This window comes from Globicephala melas, chromosome 10 (assembly GCF_963455315.2).
Source record: "Globicephala melas chromosome 10, mGloMel1.2, whole genome shotgun sequence".
In the NCBI taxonomy this organism is placed as follows: Eukaryota; Metazoa; Chordata; class Mammalia; order Artiodactyla; family Delphinidae; genus Globicephala; species Globicephala melas.
Genome location: NC_083323.1, coordinates 59,985,034 through 60,007,610, shown reverse-complemented (window position 1 = coordinate 60,007,610; position 22,577 = coordinate 59,985,034). Strand labels below are relative to the sequence as shown.

At 49.8% G+C, this 22,577-nt stretch overlaps 3 protein-coding genes across 8 annotated transcripts in view; 1 reads left to right on the top strand and 2 right to left on the bottom strand.

The window, feature by feature from the left end:
- Positions 1–629: 629 nt before the first annotated feature.
- TARBP2 (TARBP2 subunit of RISC loading complex) lies at positions 630–5,939 on the top strand. Of its 3 annotated transcripts, none has more exons than XM_030866846.3 (9): positions 630–1,008; positions 1,556–1,725; positions 2,543–2,645; positions 3,246–3,341; positions 3,900–3,972; positions 4,191–4,308; positions 4,596–4,723; positions 5,154–5,355; positions 5,512–5,939. In XM_030866846.3, exons 1-9 carry the CDS (start codon positions 956–958, stop codon positions 5,667–5,669), a joined length of 1,101 nt encoding a protein of 366 aa, XP_030722706.1. In that variant the 5' UTR covers positions 630–955; the 3' UTR covers positions 5,670–5,939. The 3 variants fall into 3 exon arrangements, with proteins under 3 accessions (XP_030722706.1, XP_060162464.1, XP_030722707.1); XM_030866847.2 differs by lacking the exon at positions 630–1,008 and adding an exon at positions 1,119–1,256; XM_060306481.2 differs by lacking the exon at positions 2,543–2,645 and having other exon boundaries at positions 3,263–3,341.
- Positions 5,940–6,200: 261 nt separating this feature from the next.
- On the bottom strand, positions 6,201–7,032 carry NPFF (neuropeptide FF-amide peptide precursor). The gene is made up of 3 exons (XM_030866853.2): positions 6,841–7,032; positions 6,491–6,612; positions 6,201–6,378 (listed from the first exon to the last, which is right to left on the bottom strand). Exons 1-3 carry the CDS (start codon positions 6,940–6,942, stop codon positions 6,285–6,287), a joined length of 318 nt encoding a protein of 105 aa, XP_030722713.1. The 5' UTR covers positions 6,943–7,032; the 3' UTR covers positions 6,201–6,284.
- A 3,037-nt stretch (positions 7,033–10,069) lies between these two features.
- LOC115858674 (cyclic AMP-dependent transcription factor ATF-7) overlaps positions 10,070–22,577 on the bottom strand; it is a 91,056-nt gene continuing 78,548 nt past the window's right edge. For all 4 annotated transcript variants that reach the window (XM_060305672.1, XM_030866815.2, XM_060305674.2 and 1 more), the window contains exons 10-12: positions 20,509–20,706; positions 18,873–18,981; positions 10,070–15,425 (exon numbers count right to left, since the gene is read on the bottom strand). In XM_060305672.1, coding sequence (XP_060161655.1) covers positions 15,208–15,425; positions 18,873–18,981; positions 20,509–20,706 — 525 coding nt within the window. In that variant the 3' untranslated portion in view covers positions 10,070–15,207. The remainder of the gene's footprint in view (positions 15,426–18,872; positions 18,982–20,508; positions 20,707–22,577) is intronic.

Below are 22,577 nucleotides of genomic sequence, written 5' to 3'. Positions count from 1 at the left end.
AAAGGTGTAGGGCCATTCTAAAAAGGCTTTGGAAAAGCGGAAACCGACAGGCTGCAGGGCAGAATTAAGGGGAAGGGAGGTGAAGGACAACCTAGGAAAAAGAAGCAGGTTCTGTGAGACGAAGGCCCGAGAGCTAGGGGCTTAGGCCAAAGGCTGAGCGGGAACTGAGACTGAGATGGGCTAGGATTTACAACTGCCCCGCTGCCCTGAGGGGCAGAGGATAGTGCCCTCCCGCGTCCAGGCAGGGCCCACCCTCCCAGAGTGCAGAGTAAGGAACCGACAGCCGCCTTGCACCTGGGCCAATCACAACCTTTTCTCAGAAAGAGGCGGGATCAAGGGGGGGGTTGACTCTTCCCTTGTCCCCGCCCCTCTAGGTGAAGTAACCAGTCGCAATCCTCCTAGAGCAAGCGAGCGCAGTCGGGAATAACCAATTACGCCGCGAAACTTTTCGTGCACGTTTGACCCTGCCCCTCCAGCTGCGACAAAGATGGCGCGCAAGCTCCTGGGTTCTGTAGTTTTCAAGGGACCCGAAGGCCCCCAGTCTCGAGTTCGCCCTTACCGCCCCGCCCCTAGACGCTTCCACTCTGCTAGTACGCACGCCCAGAGCCCCAGCCCTGAGGCTAGGAGACGCGGAAGGAAGGAGGCGGGGCGATATTAAAAACAAAAAACAAAAAACCACCCTCAGCTCGGGAAGCGACAGTGGATGAGTCCGCTCCTCCCAGAAGGCGATGCTGCCTGCCCGGGCAAACCACGCGGAGGGTTGTGGGGCGGATAGCTCCCCTCCTGATGGAGACTCTTAGAGTCGGGTGGGCGGGGGACTCCATATCCCAGCATGCTCCGCGGCAGGCCCGACCGGCCGCGACTCGGGGCTTGGCCCCGGCCCTAGCTCGTCGGCGGTGTATTGGGGCGCGTGGAGGCTGCAGTCACGGTGGCGCCCGCGGAGACGGAGGAGGGAATGAGTGAAGAGGAGCAGGGCTCCGGCATTACCACGGGCTGCGGGCTGCCCAGGTGAGCCGCCTAGTACCGATCCCTGCAGGGCGCATAACTTGGCACGGTGCGGAGGGAGTAGCGTCGCGGCCCCAGCATGCACCTGGCCTGAGGGTTGTTCCCGGCAAGCACTGGGGTAGTGGGCCGTGGTTCCCGGCATGCACCCCGGCAGTGGCCACAGCCTCCAGCATTAGCTAGTTCGGGGTTGGCCCGGTTCCCAGACTGCACTGGGGCGTTGGGCTTTATGCCCCCGACATTCAGTGCATTTGGTGGGTACTGGGGACCTGGCCTGCACTGTGTCAGGGGACATGCACTTCCAAACTGCACTGGGGTACAGGATCCCTCGCCTTAACTAAGACAAGGAACAGTGCTTTCCCCGCTTGCCCTGGGGCACTGGACCCTGCTTTCCCAGCCTGCACCTCTACTCCACACTGAACCCAGCCGGTGGCTGCCTAAGGTCCCCTGGACCCTATGTCCCCCGTAGTGTGCCTGGATCTGATATGGCAGTGCTTGGCCAGGTGGGTGCAGAAAGGGGAGGTGTGATGAGGGTTTGTGCCCTTCCCCCCAGTATAGAGCAAATGCTGGCAGCCAACCCGGGCAAGACCCCGATCAGCCTTCTGCAGGAGTATGGGACCAGAATAGGGAAGACGCCCGTGTACGACCTTCTCAAAGCCGAGGGCCAAGCCCACCAGCCTAATTTCACCTTCCGGGTCACCGTTGGCGACACCAGCTGCACTGGTGAGGAAGGCTTGGGCAGCCTGGCTGGGGTGTGCGTTCACAGGGCCCCATTGGCTTTATTGCTTGGAATCTATTCACAGTCCTTTTCTCCAAGACCAGTGAGGGCAGGAGAGATTTCAGGGGGAAAATCCCTGACTGGGTTAGGAGCACAGGTCTGTGAGGAGGTGGGTAGGACTCGGGAGAGTTAGAGGAGCAAAGCCGCGCTGCCACAGTGACCCGGCAGATCGTTGTTATCCTGGAGAAAGAAGTAAGAGGAGATAAATCGAAATCTCAGTGCAGCATTTGGGGGAGTGAGTGCCCGCTGTGCTGGACTCTGCTCCAGGTGCTTAATCAAGTTCACACTTACCTTAAACCGTGGTCGGATCCAGCTGATGTAGGTGGTAGTATCCTCATTTTGAATCTGAGGAAACCGAGGCTCAGAGAGATTCAATGACTGGGGCAAGGTCACATGCCTAGTAGGTGGCAGAGCCAGGTTTTGCCTCTAGAGCCTGCACTCTTTCTATTTTTCCAGCCAGCTCTATTGAGAGGAAAGAAAGTGCTTCCCAGAGGAAAGTGAGGCAGAGAAAGAACCTCCAGACAAAGTGTCTGACCTCAGGAGGAGTTCTGCCCGGCATGGCTTGATTTGGGGAACTCATGGAAAGATAAGGGCCCTTCATGACAGCAGTTAGCATTAACACTTCCAGTCTTGGGCAGGGGGAGGGTTGATGAGAGGGGGCTTGGTTGACTCCTTCTGGCTGTGAGGAGAGAGGCTGTGGGATGCTGGTTTCTCTTCTGTCCTTCCAGTGACCTCCAGTATTGCCCACACCCCCTCTCTCAGGTCAGGGCCCCAGCAAGAAGGCAGCCAAGCACAAGGCAGCCGAGGTGGCCCTCAAACACCTCAAAGGGGGGAGCATGCTGGAGCCGGCCCTGGAGGACAGCAGGTGAGGGAGGTACAGCCAAGGCATCCTAGAGGCTCTGTCAGGAACCCAGGCCCCTGCACCAGCCCCTCTGCCCCGTAGGCTTGGCCTCGTGACACTGAACCACGCTGACTTGACCTCTTCCTGAGAGCTTCCTCTGGAACCCGAGCAGGATGCTTCCAGGGCTCCTGCTGCTGTGAAGGATTCTGGGGGGCAACGGCCAGCCCCAGTGAGGGGTTATGGCTGTGGTTTGGGGCCCAGGTTGGGGCCTGGGGAGGGGGAGGGGTGGAGGCTGAGGCTGGAGGGAGCTGCTCCCCAACATACTTCCCCTCTCCAGCAAGATGGCATATTCCGTCTTCCATACTCAGGTTGGTGTTTGTTGCTCCCGTGGTTCTTGGGTAGGAAGAGACCCTCCTCCCGCTTTTCTTAGTCTTTTTGATCAAGTGTTTGGCAGCAAAAGATCTCAGGAGGAACTGGTGGTTGAGCTTCCCTGAGTTTTTGTCTCTAGTGGGAAGAGATTTTCTTAGGGGATGGGCAGGTCAGGAGGACCTGGGTCCCACACCCTTTATTCCCCACCCCCACCCCACGTGGGTGTGAATCAAAGGCCCCCTTCCCCTCGGGAAGTTCTTTTTCTCCCCTAGACTCTTCACTGCCTGAGGACGTGCCGGTGTTTACAGCTGCAGCGGCTGCTATTCCTGTTTCATCTGCTGTCCCAACCAGGTATCTTGTGTTTCCTGCCTGCCCTGGGGGGGCGGGAAGGGGTCCTGGCTCCTGGCCCCTAGCCCTTGCACCCAGGCTGGTCAGGCATGAGGAAGTCTGAGTGTAAACAGAGGATGGAATAGTTGGGGACCAGAGTTTGAAGAATTTGCACCAGCTGGTAAGCTCTTGAGATGGGAGGTAATTTATAATTTTTCAGTAGCCACATGGTTGATGTTAAAGGTCTTGCAGGCCCCATTTTCTTCTGAGTTGGCCACATGATGGCCCTGTGTTTGAGTCCCATCAGGTGCTTCTGGGGACTGGACATACACCCCTCTCCACTGTCCTGGCGAGGCGACAGTCAAGTGTTCCGGAAAATCGAAATGGGCCTGGGAGCTGGAGGAGACCTTGCTGGGGTGGGAGGGGCAAGAGAGCCGGCTTGACGTTTGGAGAGACAGCTGCCTGCCTGGTGGGGAGTAGGGAGATGGCAGTGGGGGAAACCAGAGCAGGGCTTAGGACTCATGGGCAGCCGCCGAAGGAGCCAGCCCCCTCAGCTTTGGCCCTGGGCCCTTTTTCCTTCAGGAGCCCCCCCATGGAGGTGCAGCCCCCTGTCTCCCCTCAGCAGTCTGAGTGCAACCCCGTTGGTGCTTTGCAGGTGTGTCCCCATCCTCATTTCCCATGCATGCCTGTCTTCCCTTGTACCAGGGGCCATGGGGGTAGCTGATGTGGGGCTGTTACCTTGTTCTGAGGGCTTCTCCCACCCCTCCTTTATTCCTTCTTTAACTCCGAGTCTGAGGCTTCCAGGGTGGGAGGGGGAGAGGATGTGAGGACTCTTTCTCACTGTCTCGTGCACCCTTGTTTCTCCCTTCCAAGGAACTGGTGGTACAGAAAGGCTGGCGGTTGCCTGAGTACACAGTGACCCAGGAGTCTGGACCAGCCCACCGCAAAGAGTTTACCATGACCTGCCGGGTGGAGCGTTTCATTGAGATTGGTAACTGGGCAGAGGGGAGTTCCTGTAGCTACTGTCCATCCCGCAGCACCTCAGCCACAGCCACAGGCAGCTCCCAGCCTCTCTCTGCTTTCCTGGCGGAGACCCCCAGCTTGGCTCCTTCCTCCTAGCTTTCTCCTTGCACCCTGTCCTGCCCTCCTCTTTTGGCCGGCTAGGTTCTCGGACGCGTAGCAGGTCCTGAGCTCCTCTTTTCAGTTGACATCCCCTGAGCGGGTGGAAGCACTGCGTCTGTTGGGAACCATGATTCAGCAACCCTCTCCCCCTTGCAGGCAGTGGCACTTCCAAAAAGCTGGCAAAGCGCAATGCAGCGGCCAAAATGCTGCTTCGCGTGCACACGGTGCCTCTGGATGCGCGGGAGGGGAGTGAGGCGGAGCCTGAGGACGATCACTTTTCCCTCGTGAGTGCCTTGTGGGCTGGGCCCCGGGCTCCGTCCCCCACGCGGGGGCTGGGCACTGGGGGCTCGGGTCTGTGACCTGCAAGTGAGCCTCTCGGGGTCCCAGGGCTGCTTCTGCCCTTTCTCCTACCAGACCCAGGGTTTCTTGGGCCCCCTCTCAGCCTCAGCTATAGGCCTGCATGGTGAGTGCGCTGGGGGAGGGAGCTGGCCCAGGGCAGGGGCCCTGTAGGCTTCTGTTACTGGAATGAGGAAGGCTGCCTGGCCATCCGGTCCACGGTCTAATAGCTAGAGGTGGCCACACAGGGGTTGACTGGGGGAGGCAATGGGAGGAAGCGTCCTTTGGGCTTTTCTCTCCTTGGACATAGGATGTCTGTTAAACGCTTGGGTCTCAGAGTCCCTGGCTGCATCCTCCTTCCTGTCCCCATCTTGTCAGGGTGTGGGCTCCCGTCTAGATGGACTTCGGAACCGGGGCCCAGGCTGCACCTGGGATTCTCTGCGGAATTCGGTGGGAGAGAAGATCCTGTCCCTGCGCAGCTGCTCCGCGGGCTCCCTGGGCGCTCTGGGCTCTGCTTGCTGCAGTGTCCTCAGCGAGCTCTCTGAGGAGCAGGCCTTCCATGTCAGCTACCTGGATATTGGTATGGTTACTGGGGGGCGGGGGGATGGTGGGACTGGACCCGAGCAAGTATGGATGGGAGTAAGGGTTCGGGAGGGCATGGTGATGACATGGACACCCCCTTCCCGGTGCTGCCTTCCTGCCTAGCACTGCCTCCCTCTTCTCTCTTGGTCTGCAGAGGAGTTGAGCCTCAGTGGGCTCTGCCAGTGCCTGGTGGAGCTGTCCACACAGCCGGCCACCGTGTGTCACGGCTCTGCAACTACCAGGGAGGCAGCCCGAGGCGAGGCTGCACGCCGCGCCCTGCAGTACCTCAAGATCATGGCGGGCAGCAAATAAAGCCCCGGCTGGACTCGTGGACATTCGTCCTTTGCTCCCTGCTCTTCCTGCCCCCGGCCCGTGCATCTGCCCAGCTCTGGTACCCCCTGGAGGTGCCACCTCTACCTCTGACACAGACTGCCTGCCTGCAGGCTGAGGAGGGCACAGGGCCAGGAACCAGGGGCCTCAGCTGGCCCGGGTTCTGTCCTCACGTAACTGGTAATGAAGAAGGGGAATGAAATCGGGAGCTCTCCAGTAAGAGCCTCAAATAAACGTGCTGCTTTTTGGATTCTTAAATCCTGCTCTGTTTCCCTGAGTAGTCGGTGGCAGAGGTTAGCACCAGGTCACTTCCCCTGGTGTGCCTCCCCACTTTGCTCCCCACAGGTCCCCATGTTTGCCTTTCCGGTGGCAGGAGGTTGGGTGCACTGACCTCTGGGAACTCCATCGCCTGTTCCTGGAGAGCTTGGTTTGGCAGAGACGGAGGGAGCTGTGGTTCTTGTCTTGGGACTCCCTCCTGGCCCTCTGTCTCATACAGACAGACACGCACACTGATTCAGAAGCCAGACAGCTTTATTTGGGGGGACACGTGGCACTTTCGGGTGTGGGCCTTGCATGCAAACATCAAAGGATGGCATGTCACTTCTTCCCAAAGCGCTGAGGGGCAGCCAGGCTCCAGAATGGGGAGCTCAGCCTTTCGTTGCTCCAGGAGCCCCGGGTGTTTCTGCCAAACCTTAGGAGAGATCCATCCTCAGCTGTAGGCCCTTCCAGTGCCCCCCTTCCCCGCTGCCCTCCCGCCCCTCTCACTCTGGCCCTTGCCTTGCCCGTGTCCCTCTTAGACTCACCTCTGGGGCTGAAACAGGAAGGCTGGACTCCGGCTGGGTCTCTGCATGGCCTGGAGCAGGGAGCGCAAGAGTGCCCCGGGGGTCTGGGCATCCTGCAGTGGGCGAGCGCCACGGTCTTCCTCCTGTGGTACAGGGCCATCCGGGAAGGAAGATGGGCTAAGGCCTTGGGCGTTTAGGTCACGAAGGGAAGGGAGTGGCTTCCGGGGGCAAGTTGTAGGAGGCTAAGGAGTCATTTTCTCAGATGTGAGGACCCAGTGACCCTGGCAGCCAGGGAGTATTTGAACCTGGAGTACAATTCTCAAGCTGAGGTACAGGGAAATGGTGACAAGGGGGTGGGCATGCTGACTTACCGTGAAGCTCTGGTCTCCTTCATCCCGGTCCCCTGGTCCTTCAGCGCGGCCCCAGTCTGTTACTAACAGCAGCAGCAGCACTGCTGCCCGTCTGGAGTCCATGCTGCCATCTGCCTTCCTTTGGCCACACCCGCCTCTTATACCTGCTGTCCCCGTTCCTCACCCCCGACAGCAGCCTGAGGGGGAATCTAGAGCAGGCAGTGGAAATGCACGGCTCCATGAAGAGCCGTCTGGGACCCCCCCCCCCGCCCCGCTTTCCTCTGGCCCCCGTGGGACTTCCTGCTCTCAGCCTCCGGCCCCAGCCCCTAAGCCTGGAGTTATAGACTTTATTAGATGCATAAATCCTGTCCCCAGAGCTCAAGAAGCATCATTAATTGCAGATGCTTTGTCAGAGCCAGGCCCTGGGGGACCTTCAAGAACTCCCAATCCCTCAACAGGTTGGAGAGCAACAACTGATCACCTCCTCTTTCCTAACTTGTAGAATAAAAGCATAGAGACAGTCCTGTCCGGCTAGGCATTATGTCCTAGGAAGGAAGGAGGGAAGCGCCAGGGTCAGAGTCAGCCAGGATGACCCAGTCTGGTGACTGGAGAGGCTGCAGGAAGGGCCACGCAGCCCATTCACACCCATGTGTATGTACGTGCCTGTTGGAGGATCAAAAATGGAATCACTACTCTGAGATTTGCCTGTGGATAGAAAAGTGAGATACAGGAGACTAAAAGGTTTCAGAGCCCCCAGAAAGTGGAGATTGCTTCAGATGTCTGTAGACAGACCCCCATCTTCACTCGCACTGTTGAGGACCTGCCTCACTTCAGCCTAGGGAGCAGTGCTCTGCAGCTGAAGCACTGCTGCCACCCTGTGGTCACAGCTCTGCATTGTCAGGCCCGGCCATTTCCTTTTTCTGGAACAGAGTTTGTTGAAGGGTAGGGTGGCTGGAGGTCCTCAGGCCCTGACCCCACCGAGTTCCAGAAAGGCAGGGGCAGGATACTGGGGTGCCCACCTCCCTCTAGTCACTCCAGCCTCTGCCTGGCTCTGGCCCTGACCTACTGGGGCAAGTGCCTAGAATGCCACCTTAGGAAAAATCAGTCACTGCCTCTCAGGAAGCGTTCCTTCCAAGTCATCTGGTACAGTTTCCCTTCTGATCCTAGAGTCCCTTCCTCAGCAGTCCCACCAGTGTGGCTCTTGATGCTGCAGAGGTGCCATGACATAAAGGGCCTGTGAATCAGACTTCGACAAGATGCTTAGCTCTCTGTAAGAAGTTTCTTCACCTAAAACATGGCAACGTTAAAAGGAACCACTTCCTACGGTGAGCATTATTTGAGATACTTTTTGTAACCCATTCAGCACAGGACCTGGCATAGAGCAGGCTTCCTCACAACGTTAGCTGTGATTGTCCTGGGTCCTCGGGAACTTGCTATCTCCTCAGTCCAGACAGAATCATCCTTGCAAGGAGCTGGCTTTCATCTCCCTGTGGCCTCCACCAGGGGTCCTGGTTTCCCTCACTCTCAGAGAACACCTCTCATCGTTCATGTTACAAGCCTTTCCCATGTTTGAGGACAGATTTCATTCTTCCTTCCTTCTTTCTTTCGTCTTTCTTTGTTCAAGGGGAAGCGTTCCCCCTTCTTTAAAGTGAGGCATCTAGAAACCAACTTACACTTAGGATAGGTAGGTTAGATCAGGTTTTGATACTCACGTCTATCAATGCAGCCTAAGCTAGGGTGAACCTTTTTGTAAGCTTTGTCTCACCGCTGGTCCCAAGCATAGAACCTGACATTCATCATCATTACATCTTGTAGTTTCACCACTTCTTACATGGGAGCATCAAGTCCATGAGGAGATGGTTCTTCTGTGGGAAATGGGTCCTGCGCTGTATCAAGGTCCTTGTCCATTCTTATCTGACCAAGTTCAGAGGAACAAGGTGTGAGGGTAGATGGGGTGCTGCAGAGCCGTTCCAGGGTCAGAGCCGTTTTAATCCAGCTCTTGCACTTCGCTGTGTGCCTTGGGCAAGTGCCTCAAGCTAAACCTCGGGTCATCATCAGTATCATGAGGTAACTGCTCCTGTTATCAAGAGGTTTTGTGAACAGTAAATAACTTGATGAATGCAAAGCATCTAGCACTCCACCTAGCACACAGCAGGCACACAATAAATGTTTACCCTCTGTGATTTCTCTGATCGCCAGTTACAAGTGGATCTGAGCTGAGGCTGCATTCAGAAAGGGGCTGGTCTAGCTGCTTCCTGTGTCCTGGATGGAGGTGATGGGTCTCTTCTTTGGCTAGAAGTTGGAATGGGTTAATTCTTTTAACTTGGGAAACTGTCCTCCCTTCAGTCTCATCCCCACCTCCAAAACCTCTCAATCTTGTTTCGGTATTTGGCTTTCAGCAACTTCCTTTACTTCTCTCTGGACTCCCACGTGCTTCTGACCACAATGAAGACCACCACTGCCTTTCCCGCTCCGCAGGGGAGACTGGCGCTCCCTGTCTGTGTCAGTTACACCGAACACCGGCCACAAACAGCAATGTACATCTCCTCTCTCCTATTGGAAACCCCTCAGAGGTACCCAGCTATCTCCTGGTCAAGTTCTTTAGCCTGGTCACCCTCCTCACCTGTGGTATCAAGGAAGACACAGATGCAAGGAATTAGTAGTGACTGCCCCACACCTCCCCACAGTTCCTGAGCACTACCTGTTTTTTTCTTGTAAACCATCTTGCGTGTTTCTAAATAAACTCCACCTCTCATTTCCAGACTCCCCTCCTCCCCACACACACAGAACTCATAGAATCATAGAGCACTTCTTCTGTCTGCGTCTAAGTGCACTCCCCAGGCATGCTGGAAACTTCTTGAGGGTAGGGCTTATTATTTTTTAATTGCGGGGGTGGGGGACATAACACTGAAAGGTTAAGAGGCCACTTGCCTTCCACCGCCCTCCGAGCCCCATTCACGCAAAACACACAAGTTCTCTAGTGAGGGCTCCCATGATGCCAAGGGCCCTCGTCCCTAAGGGCAGTGCACAGATCTGAGCCTTCTGTTGTGTTACGTAATTTATACAAACCACCCACCTCCCCTAGGCTGTGTCTTCCCCTGCATAAAAAGGAGGGATAAGAATGCCAGCTGTTTCTGTCCTAAGAAATGGGAGAGTGAAGATCGCAGACATGAAAGCCCAATGAATTCCCAGAAAGAATGGACAATGGGACTTGTAGATCAGAGTATTGAAACATCAGACGGAACAGTGCTTCTCTTGATAGTTTAATGTTATATTTGCAGCATAAATAAGGCACAATATATGTCAGGGCAAGGGAGGGGGGAGAAGGCATGGCCGGGGGATAACTGCTATGTGGCAAGGGGGCAGGAGGAGGGACGGTCAGGGAGAAGAGAGCGAAGCCTCTGCCTCAGCCCCGTCCCAGGAGACTGTGAGCCTGCTCACAGGGATCATGCTGAAGTGCGTGGAGGGGAAGGGAGAAGACAGTTTCATAACAAAACAGCCTGTAGCACTGCATCCTCCCACCTGTCAAAGTCTACCACTGGGGACTGGGGAAACCCAGACCCAGAGTCAGGTTCCTTGATGACATGGAGAGGTGTTGCTACATGTCAAGATATACAGATGAACAGAGATATAACCATAGGCACACACAGCTTTTCAACAGATACCATGTCAGGAGGCTGTAGCCTCCACTGTTGGGGCTGAAGGCTCATCTCCCTGCCTGAAAGGTGTGTGTTGGGGGCGGGGTGAGTGGGAGAACAGGACAGCCGGTCCTTCCTGTAACAAAGAACATGGAGTGACCAGTCTGCAAGGGAATGTGGGACAACTCCTGTCCAGACCCACGCAGGGCAGGTTTTAGGAGTAAGCAGAGGAAGACAAACCTAGATTTTGAGATGAGTGACATTGTTGTTGTTTTAATGGGAGTGGAGGGAGGGACTGGAGGAAATGGAAAAACATGCTAGTGCTAAGGCAGAGGATGGTACTTAAAATATCCTTGATACCCTGTAAGAATTTCCCAGCTTGCCCCTAAGGCAATGGTTCTCAAACTTTAGTGTGTGTTAGAATCACGTTGAGTGCTTGTTAGAGCCCATCCCGAGTTTCTGATTCAGTATGTCTGGGATGGGGCCTGAATGTGCATTTCTAACAAGTTCCCAGATGATGGTCCTGCTGGTCCTGGACTACATTCTGAGAACCACTGCCCTAAGGGAAAGTCAATGAAACTAGTGCTCAAAGCCATTTCTTACAGCGAAATCCTCACTCACCAGTAGTTAACGCTGATGAGATAGCTCTGTGCTACCAGCCCCCATTAAAAAGAGAAACCCTAGCAGCTACAATACAAACCTGCATCTACAGAGGATGTAAGCTGCCTTAAGCTGCCCTACTCTCCCCAGCCTTTTCTCATTCCAGGGAAGAACTTTACCCCAAAGAGACACGAATGAACTGGTATGGAGGGTGGGAATGTTGGCTAGCAACCACCTACACTCACCCCTGCTGGGTCACCACCCTGGGATGGTGAGGATTTATGTCTGTGTGCACTTGCATGTGTGCAAACAGAAGCAGAAATCTGTCTGCACTATGAAGGGAATGATTAGGGTTGTGGGAGGCTGAAGTAGGATGGGGGGCCTCTAATCTGCCTTAGGATCCTCACCTGTCCTGCTCTTCTCTCCGCCCCAGTCAAACAAAAGTCTAAAGAAAGCAGAAAGAGCATATCAACAAAGGCATATGTGATACAGCTAGGAGGACTGGATTCTAAACAGACTGGTTATGACATTAAAAAAAAAAAGTGTACATTTCCTTCCTGTGTATACAATGTACAATATTAATGAAAAATAATGATTTGGGGATGGGAAGGAAAGAAAAGCGAACTTTGTGGGGAAGAGCTGTCTTAGGGCTAGCACCTTTAAAGGAGCCTCTCAGTGTGAGCAAACGGGGGACTTAGGAACCAGAGGAGGAATATTTTGGTGTCTACTTGGTGGTTCAGGCTGTAGATGGGGCGTGGTTAGGGTTAAGCACCCTGTCTACCAGAATGGGTGGTGCTGGAGGGCAGTAAGTCAGCAAAGGAACTGGAACAACGGAACAGGCACAGGGAAGGCAGCAAAATGAGGTTCAGTTAGGCCATCTCCTCTTTTACTGCCACCGAGAGTGTACACAGTCTAGGACTTCGGGCCAAGGAGAGGAGCAGAGGCCGAAGGAAGCCAGATTTGGGTGTACGGCCAACAGGGAAAGATGAAGTAAAGGAGGCTGTACTCTTTCTAGTTCTTCCTCATAGTGTGGGAGGCTTTCAGACTTTTCAACTCTAAGCAAGCTTTCTTTTAAGACAACGGGGCAGTGCTCGCTTCTGCAGCACATATACTAAGACAATGCGGCATTAAGTCTGTGGATCAGAAGACCTGGCTCTGGCCCCTTTCTCTATGGCCTTGGGTCTCTAGCTGCTGTGTCCTTGGAGTGAAGTGGGAGGCCTGAGTCCTGTGTTCACTTAGAAGAGTCCTAAGGCATCCACATTCCCAGTCCCTTTTAGAAAGTGTCTTCCCTTAGGCCCCTAGAAAGGCCATGTTCCTTAAAAAGAGCTAAGTGACACCCTCCATGATGTTCTGGTCCAAAGGAGTCTGGAGGGCAAGGAGCAGGGGAGAGTGGCCACACAACTGGCTGCAGTAACAAGGTAAATGTCATTCCCCTTGACTACAAGAGAGACTTCAGGGCAAGCAATCGCTCTGCCTTCTTAGTGAGACTAAGGACCAACTGAAGAGCTGTCTGGGGTGGGGGAGGTCCTGTCGTTGTTCCTTTCTCATTTCACTGCTGCTTTACTACTAAGGTTCTGCCAATGCCTCTCGGTTAGGTCCCCAATACTAACTTACCACTGATGAAAATGAAATAAGGACTCAAGAGAATTAGACATGGGGATTAAGAAACTAAATAAGACCCTCTACATAAATTAGCCATCCTACACAGGGACAGACTGGCAGGACTCAAACTTCCTCCAAGGCCAAGCAGTGAGGCAGGGCATGTGTGCAGCGACAAACTGATTCTTAACTTGAAAAACACATGACTGAAGGGGGAAGAAAAACAGTCAAGGGTCTTATGAAGGCTCCTTAGGAGCCATAAACGCAGTCAAGCTTTAGGGCAAGGCTACAAGTGGGAAATAAAGATAACAAAAAATGAAACACAACTAAGGCAGGAGAAAATCCCAGGGAGCAGCCATCTAAAGGAAAAGTCCTGAGCACAAGTTATGGCTGTGAAGTTTTAAAGGCAAGTGGAGTCCCTGGAGGTGGTAACCTGCATCCTGACCATCTGCCGTGCCATTTGCTAGTCTGAGTCACCTCAGGGGCTGTTCCTGTTGGGTCCTGGGTGGGGGAGGATGAGAAAACCATGTTTTCTCTCCTTTCTCTTCACCAGGTGTGGCTTCTTCAACACCAGCTCTGAAAAGCAGGAGGGAAAATTAAAAACAAATGCAGTAGAACATGTCCTCTAACTGGCTCACCAGTTTATCAGTCTGAGGAGATGGGAATCTCGTAGCTTAGAACATTTCCTCATTCCTCTACGATAGCCAATTTTGGAAGATAAAATAAGAAAGGAAGCTGGCAGTCACTCTGTATGCATGTATAAGATGGAGGTAGGAGAGAGAGAGAAAAGGACATTATTGGCTTGGGCAGATGGCAGAAAGTGGCTCTGGGACAATTGGAAGGGCTTCATACTGAAGGGCTATTAAAGCTGACCTATCTATCCACAGGCCTCTGGCTTTGGACTGCTTCCTATGGCCTTGGTAGAAATTGCATAGTTCAGAGCCAAAGGAAGATGAGGAGTCTGAATGGGGAAGAAAGAGGGACAAGAGGGATGAATTTCCCCCCCTGCAACACAACTTTTCAAAGTAAGAATGGCTGAGAGCAACAGTCACCAATTTCCCAGGCAGGTCAGACTCTTCAACGAGCAGGACTCTTCTGCTGACATCAGTGCTCCACCTTCCCTTCCCGTGCCTCCCCCCACCCTAACTTATACTCAAGAAAACCCACTCAGGACCTCAGCTATGATGCCTCAGGGTCCTGGGGCATAGACTATGGAGATGCATTGCATCCAGGGGGCAGAGAGAAGAAAAGAGCTAAAGAAACGCTACAGAACCAGAGAGACCTAGTGGCTAGGCTTGGAGCCTAGTGAAAGAGAGCGAAGGCAGATCCAGTGAGGACCAGTTGTGAATATCAGACCCTCACTCAGAAAAGAAGACAGATGTGTGAGACTGAGAGATGGCGGGCGAGGGGAGGGGAGGGAGCACAAGAATCCCCTACAGGACAGCTTCCAGAGGGCTGCATCAGAACTAATTATAGAAGAGAGACAGAGGCAGGAATGCAGGCAGGGGCACGAAGAGGGAGAGGCAGGAGTGGAAAGATGACCAAAAGCAATCTGTATGCTTTGGCTAGTAAACTCTTGTAAAACATAAAAGAATCAATCTAGTAACTTGATGGAACAAGCTTTAAACTACATTGTTCCTGCCTGTCCTGATGATTAGAACTGAAGGAGGATGGAGTGGGGGATGGGAAGGGAACCAGCCAGTCAGATTCTGGGCTCTTTCCCTTTTCACTACCAAGCACTATCTAATAAGGCCACAAGATGAGGTTGCCAAGGCTTAGTGGGAGGTGGAAAAGACCCCACCACTAGACTGGGAAAACTCAAGACATAAAATGAGGTACCCAAATAGCTCTGGAAATAAATGAGAAAGGACTAGACCGTTTGAGGTTTCATTTCTCTGTTTTTGTTTTGGTGGCAAGTAGGGAGGATTAAAGTTTATGGAAGAGCTGGGAAATACTGCTACTTCATACATCAAAGGTAACCTCACATTCTCCATAAGTGAATGTTTTAACTAGAATTTACGGAGGGGGAAAAAGGCATAAATAAGCAGCTACTGGGAGACAAAGTCCTGAGTCCATGGGGTGGCTAGGGATGGGTCAGCCATTGATATGCCATCAACTCTAGCCTCCCTCTACCTAGTAGGAAGTGGCATGCTGCTAAGAATCAAGAAGGTAAGAGCCATGGCTTGGTGGAAAGAGGGGGAACTGAGAAACCGAAACCTAGAAGTACAAGGGTTAGTGTTAAAAGAGACAGGTACACGTGCATGGGCAGGGATGATTGTTCGGACCGTCGGGAAAGGCCTTTGGCTGTGGGTACATCAGAAACTTCCCCCTTGGGGTATGATCTATGTGGCTCTGGGGCTTGGAGGCTCCTAGTACAGGTGTCAACGTAAATGACCATGTGAGAAAAGCCCCACATCTGACCATTACTCACAACACACAATTTCCCCCCCATACTGCCATGTCCAAGGCAGATGGGAGAGGATAAGATGACATCTCTCTTGGCTCTCGGGCGGGCGAGCTCTGGCTGGGGACCTCTCCACCAGGGGAGGCATCATCTGCCCGCAGACTGAGACTGTGGGGTCATGATCACATGCGACTGTATGGGCATGCTCAGTTCTGTCCTTTGGCTGGCCATCTGAGTGAGGACTGAGGTGGCCACAGCTTCAGCTGCAGAGCGAACGCTGAGGCCATTGCTCGGGGCTGTTGCTGAGCTGTGCTGAATCACAGGGGCTGGAGAACCCGTTGGCTCTGAGCTTTCCTTGGGGCTTTCTGCCAGGAAGGAGGGCAAAAAGCAGAGAGCAAGTGGTTAGAACACAGAATGGGGAAATAGGCAGAACTACCTTTTGCCATAATTCTAAAGGGGCCCAAAGGAAAATGAAGCCCATGTTTTTAGGGGGGAAAACTTCCCAGAATCTTGGCTTCTAAGCCATAAATGGGCTAGGAAACTGGAAGTTGTGAGAAGAGAAGCAAGCTAGGCCAAAATTAACCCATCTATCCCCATAAAGCAAACCCCCAACGTGTTAATTATACTGCCTGGCTTCTAGGTCTCTGCACAGTTCATTACCCTTATTGGAACACACTTCCTCTTATTCATGTCTTTGAAGGTGATTTAAAATAGATCTCTTTTTAGCTATCCTCTCTTATTAATGCTCACAACATTGCAATCATTCTATTATTTTTAATATTCCTTTAGCATGTAGTTGCACCATAGGTAAACCTGATAGATATCAAGCTACAATCAAATGATGTTACAAATGACCAGTCCTTGGCCAAGGTTCAGTCAACACAACCAACTACAAAGAGGTCTGTCAGACCCTCCTGACTATTAACTAGCTAGGCATTAACGATTTAACACATTTACTTTGAGTTATGCCACTCCACCTAAAGTGACAGTAACTTTTATTACTAAACACAAATGTCTGAGCTGCATACAAAGGTAACTCCATGTTGCTTAACACTCAAGGAGTTTCACTGAACATCAGATAGCCTCTCTGGCTACTTAAACAGAGATGTGTAGAATAAGGGCAAAATTTCAATAGTTGGTTGTATTTCTGACCTCCTGATAAATGCCTGAGTCTTCTTTCAGGATTCAAATACTACCTCCTCTGTGAAGCCTTCTTTGTTACACTCAGGAAATTAACTATTTCATCGTTTGTGCTTTCAGAGCATACATTCATTTATTCATCAAATATTTACTGAGTATTGCCCGTGTGCCAGGCACTAGGGTATATAAAGAATAGACAGGCCCCTTGTCCTCAGGAAGTTCCCAGTCTAGGGGCTCTTTGGGATACCTGTGCTTACCTTACCCATGGCTGGACATGTTTATCTCCTCATAACCCTGTGAGTCTCTCAGAGATAGGAGAGTGTCTCGTTTGTCTTATGTCAGGTAACTACCACTATGTCCATACCACACAGTAGGAACTAAATACATCTTTGCTGTAACAAATAAGTAATTTCAAAGGTTGACTATCTGTCAGAGTTCTTGTAGGGACTGAATAGAAACCTTACTGTATATAGACTTCACACTGATAAATACTCAGTCCTTGTCATCCTTAGCCCATCAAAAGGACTGAAATAGTTGATCACTAAACTTCCTGAAACACTTTCTTACCTTGGCTTACAGAACACCGCACTCAGCTGCTCAGCTGGCTTTCCTCCTACCTGCTTGGCTACGCATTCTCAGTCTCTCTTGTGGGTCCCTTCTCATCTCTCTGACCTCTAAATATTGGAGTACCCAGGGCTCAGTCCTGGAACTTCTTTTTCTACCTATGTGCTCTCTTTGACAATAACATTTCATCCAGTTTCATGGCTTTAAAAGCTATCCATATTCTGCTGACTCCCCAAGTTGTACCTTCAGCCTTTCCTCTGAACTGCAGACCCATACAACCAGCTGCCTGCTTGACAGCTCCAGCTGCAAGCCTAAGAGGCTTCCAAACCTGAGCTCCCGATATACCACCCAGTCCATTTCTTCCTACACTTTCCCCTATCTCCATCAATGGCAACTCCGTTCCTGCAGTCGCTCAGTCCAAAACCTTTGGTGCAATTTTTGATTTTCTTTTTCCTCACATATACTGCCCCATCTGGCCGTCATCAAACCTTGTCACTCTATCTTCGAAATATATCCTGAATTAAATCCCTTCTCACCACTTTCACTACGGCCATCCAGTCCAAAGCTCCATCACCTCTTGCTCATATGACTGTGATAGCCCCACTAAGTGGACTGCCTGCTTCTGCCCATGCATTCCTCACTCTCTTAACAGAGTGACCCTGTTCAAAATAAGTCAGATCAGTCATGTCACTATTCTGCTGAAAACAACCCTCTAATGATCCCCAAAGTAGAGTAAAAGCTAAGGTCCTCACTATGACCAATGAGGCCCTAAAGGAAAATGCTTCCATTCCCTCCCCTACCTCATCTCCAAATAGTCTCCATTCCCCATTCTCTCCAATCCAGCCACACTAGCCTCCTTGGTGCTCCTAGAATGTGCCGGACACGCTCCCACTGCGGGTCTTTGCATTTGCTATTCCTCCCGCTTGCAGTACTTTTCTCCCATATTAATGCATGGCTAAGCTCCCTCACTTCCTTAAGGTCTTGTCTAAAATTTCAACCCTGCTGCTAACATTTCATATTCCTCTTTCTTGTTTTATTTTTGTCTTCCAAGCATTTATTCTTATCTAACATACTATATATATTGTACCTATTTATCTAGTTTATTGTCTGTCTCACCTACTAAAATATAAGCCCCTCACGGGCAGGGACTTTAATCTACTCTATTTGGTTCCCTATTATGTCCTCAGCATGTAAAACAGTGCCTGGCACAGAACAGGCTCAATCAATATCTGCCTAATGAATGAATGTACCCTGAAGTACACATTAAAATTAAAATTTAAATAGAGATGTTTAAAATTGGTGATGTGGTTACTCTTTTTCTATGGGAACACATCTCTGAAATGATAAAGACATTAGTGGAAAAATAATTCAATATATCAAAATTTGATAGCCAACATTTCTATGAATTTATTTAATTTGTAAAGGAAAATGATTTATTAGTTTTTACTGTCCATAAGCAAATTATTCACAGTAATTTTAATTTCAGGATTGTGCTTATCCAGAGCATGACTCTGTGACCAGCTCTTCCTAGCACTATATTATTTGTGCTCACAGATTACAAACTGAAACCAACATGAGCCCATCATTAGAAAGATAAAATGTACCACCAAATCTCAATGCTTAACAAACCCCAATGTGTGATCTACCACCAAATCTCAATGCTTAACAAACCCCAATGTATTATATCCTCTTGAAGCCAAGACAGTGGCTTTGGAATAAGAAGAGCGGGATGTGAATCTTGGCTCTGCCACTTCACCAACTGTGTAACTTCAGGTAAGTGACTAATCTGAGTGCAGTTTTCTTGTGTATAAACGCAGGTAATATCGATTTCATGAGAGAACTGGGAAGATGGTTGAGTGCCTCACACAAAGTAGGTACCCAATACATACTGCTACCCTTTTTCTCCAGCTACAATAGATAATTAGGGTAACTATATTGTTCTCAAAAATTTTTTTTGATAGGACTGGTTGTTCCACAAAGGCTGCTCACTCGTCAATCTGGGCCCCCCAGAACATTCAGAATGGGGTTATAAAATTATAAAGCGTTGAGACACTCATTACACGCAGTGTACTGACTGACTGGTCTTGCTTAGGTTGTGAGCCACTCACCTAAGTAGCCTTGGGTCTTTTTCTGTAGTGCTGTGACTGGGCAGTCTTTATGAGCTAACAGCAGCTGTTTCAATTGAGCCACCTCATTGCGTAGTAATGTGACTTCATTCTGAGGAGGGAGGGAAGAAAAGAATATGAAGAAAATTTATGCTCCACTCTTGAACCCCCCGTAGCTATGCCCGAAGTGAGGACAGAATGCTGTCTGGATTTTCTCCCTCAAATCTGGGAAAGACCCAGCAAGGCTTTAGACGGCCCAGGGCCAATACAGCCACGAATTCCATGACAGGAGCTGCTTACAGTGATAGCAGGGATTTTAAATAGAAAAATGACTCCTATTTAGGATAAATACGATTACACCAAAATTAATAATGCATATGTCCTTTGATTAAGAAAGCTAACTTCCAGGAATCTATTTAACAGAGCTATCTACTCAAGTGCATACAATGTACACTGCAGCACTGCTGTTATGGCAAAAAATTAGAAACATTGTAAGTATCCATACCTTATAACATAACTTACACTACAGAATGCTACACTGTACAGCTATTTACAAACACGAGGTAGGTCCTCTGTATACACGGCCAGATCTCCAGGAGATACTGTGTTATGTTACAACAGACAGTCCCTCCCTGACTCCCCCACAAAAGCTATAAATGAAAAAAATATTAGAAATACATACATGTCTGGTAGGTACACACCAAACTTATCTACAAGGAAGAGAATGAGACTAGGAAAGACATATTGAAGAGAGACTTTATTTTTAATCTGTACCTCTGTGTGTGTATGTATGTGTATATTATATATATGTTATATAAATATATTACCTTTGTAATGGAATATTTTAATAAATAATCAGAAGAAGGGAAAATAATATTCAAGAAATTATCTGGGGACTTCCCTGGTGGTTCAGTGGTTAAGAATCCACCTGCCAATGCAGGGGACATGGGTTCAAGCCCTGGTCCGGGAAGATCCCACATGCCGTGGAGCAACTAAGCCCATGCGCCACAATTACTGAGCCCACACTCTAGAGCCCGCGAGCCACAACTACTGAGCCCGCATTCTGCAACTACTAAAGCCTGTGCGCCTAGAGCCCATGCTCTGCAACAACAGAAGCCACCGCAATGAGAAGCCCGCGCACAAGTTAGAGTAGCTCCCGCTCGCCGCAACTAGAGAAAGCCCCGCGCACAGCAAAGAAGATCCAGCACAGCCAAAAATAAATGAAAATATCTGTATTATAACCATTCTATTTGCGTTTGAGTGGCCTTTTCTTTCTTTTCTTAAGCTGTGTTACCTGGGCAAATACTTTCCCTTTGGGTGTTCCACTACCCCTGTCAGATTCTACTGATGACTTAAAAAGAGCACCCTGGGGCGCTTAATCTAATTCCCTTCATCCAAACTGGTCTATGGATGACTCATTCTAGTAGCAGATTTGGGAGTAGTGGTAAGTGTCCTTTCCAGTCCCCGGGGAAGAGGTTTCAACTCTGACTGTTAAGACATTCTTTCTGCATTCTCCCTGGCATATGTTCTGGATCTGTCTTAAAGAATTATCATCTTCTATTATATCGTCCCACTTTTTCCTGATTCAATCTCACTTTCCAGATTCAACAATCCTAATAATCACCCAGGACACACTCACACTCAGCTGAATGTTCTGAGACGTGAGTTCCTCAGCCTTCTTCTCTAGGGAGGACACCCACAGCTTCCGCTTTTGACGGCAGCGCGAGGCTGCGGCCCGGTTGCGCTCCAGAAAGCGCTGCCGCCGCTCATCTGGATCTTCATCCACCGTGCGCCGACGTCGCCCTCCAGTACTAGGAGTGGGTTGGGCTGGTGAGACCTGTTGCCCAGAAGGAAGAGGAGTTACTTGAAGGGAATGTCAGTCCTTTCCAAACTAAACCTGACGTAAGCTCTGGCAAAGATCTGGTAAAAGTATATACCAGTCTCTGTAACCACAGCGAGTCTCATTACTATGTCCCTTAGCTTCTCTTCTGTAGTAGTTCCTCATTCTGCCTCCTGTTTTCTTTCAGTCTTCTCAGTTCCATACTCTGATTATTTCTGAGACAGACAGATAAAAGTGAAACTAGGATCACTTTTTGTTTCTTAGCAGGAAATCTTGTAGGCAGGGAAATTATAATCAAGGGAGGTGTCAGGGGAAATTTTAGGGAGACTATGGAATAAAAAATTGGAGAATCACCTGTCTGGTCAAACAATATATACAAATAACTGTGTGCTACAAGTTTCAGAAAAGGAGAAAAGATTTTACTATCAGTGAGATATGAACTATCATGGAGATATATGAATTAGTATATTCTCTTTTTTTTTGGCCACACCGCACGGCTTGTAGGATCTCAGTTCCCCGACTAGGGATTAAACCTGGGCCACAGCAGTGAAAGGCCAGAATCCTAACCACTAGGCCACCAGGGAACTCCCAATATATTCTTTTTATTTAAATCAGTTATTAATCATCCTCAGCAATGCCCCTGCTTCCTGCCTTGTTTGTTCTGTTTTTAAAGAGAAAAACATTTTTAAATCTCTTTACAAATTGGCGATTTAAGACTGTCTTTTGTTTTTAAACTTCAGGCTGATGTCTCTTGTCTCTAAAGCACTTTTGCATCATCTTCCTTTTCTGTTAGCTGGTATGTATTCAAAGAAGATAGACCAATTTTACAATAACGGTCAAAATTAAAATATAGAAAGGTCAACCATCTGTATAAAAGAAACTATGTAATGTAAAACAACGCCAAAAATAATTCTTCCTGAATCTGTTGCTATTAGAGAACATCTATATTGGTAGTTCCCAAATGTCAGAGCTCACATTAGTTGCATGAGAATAAGGATAAGCTTATAAGAAAACAGAATCTTATTCTACTTCAGGCCCTACTGAATCATGTTCTCCATTAACACAGATAATGAAGAGATCATTTTATTTATTCAGATTAATATTCTCTCTCCTGAAAGAAAAAAAGTGGAGAGGAAATTTCAAACTTATTTTAATGAGCTACAGGCCTTGGGGTCATTGCTTCTCACTGTACTAAGGGAAGTTTACACAAATTCTCCTGTGATTTTCAATTTCCTCTTTGTCCTGAGCTCACTGGAGCACATGTAAAGATTGGTGCTTTAGGAGGAGAATGGGTAAAAGGAAATGATGGGTTCCTATTCTCTCATAGACAACTCAACAAGACATGCAGGGAATGGAGGTAAAAGAACAGACCAAGAGAAAGACAGGAAGAATAAGAAGGAAAGGAATTAGTGGTAACTAAAAAATAAGTCATGTCATTTCCTCAAGAGGGGAAGCAGCACAACTTGGGCAAGGGGACTACTGCTTTACCATTTCCAGAAGGGACTGGCATTAGAAGGGGTTACAGGAGGGTGGGCAGGCTTAGCTTCCAACAAGAAAACTCAGATGAAAGCTTTTGTTGTTGGCCAAGCTTTAAGGCAGCATATGGTCATTAAATGTTAGGACATGTGGTGGTAACTGATAAAGCAGGTGGTGACATCAGGAAAAGGGGATGGGCAAAAGATGTAACTCTAGAAACTGATCTCAGGTTGTTGTCACCTAACCAGTACAGACAATATGAAAACTGAGGCCTATTCAGTTTTCAAAGAAAATTAGTAAACTGAGGCCTCCCTGAAAAAAAGAGTTGGGCTTCTAAATGGGATCCCTCTGGCTTTTTTAAGACTTTAATTTCTCCTGATAAAAAGACATTC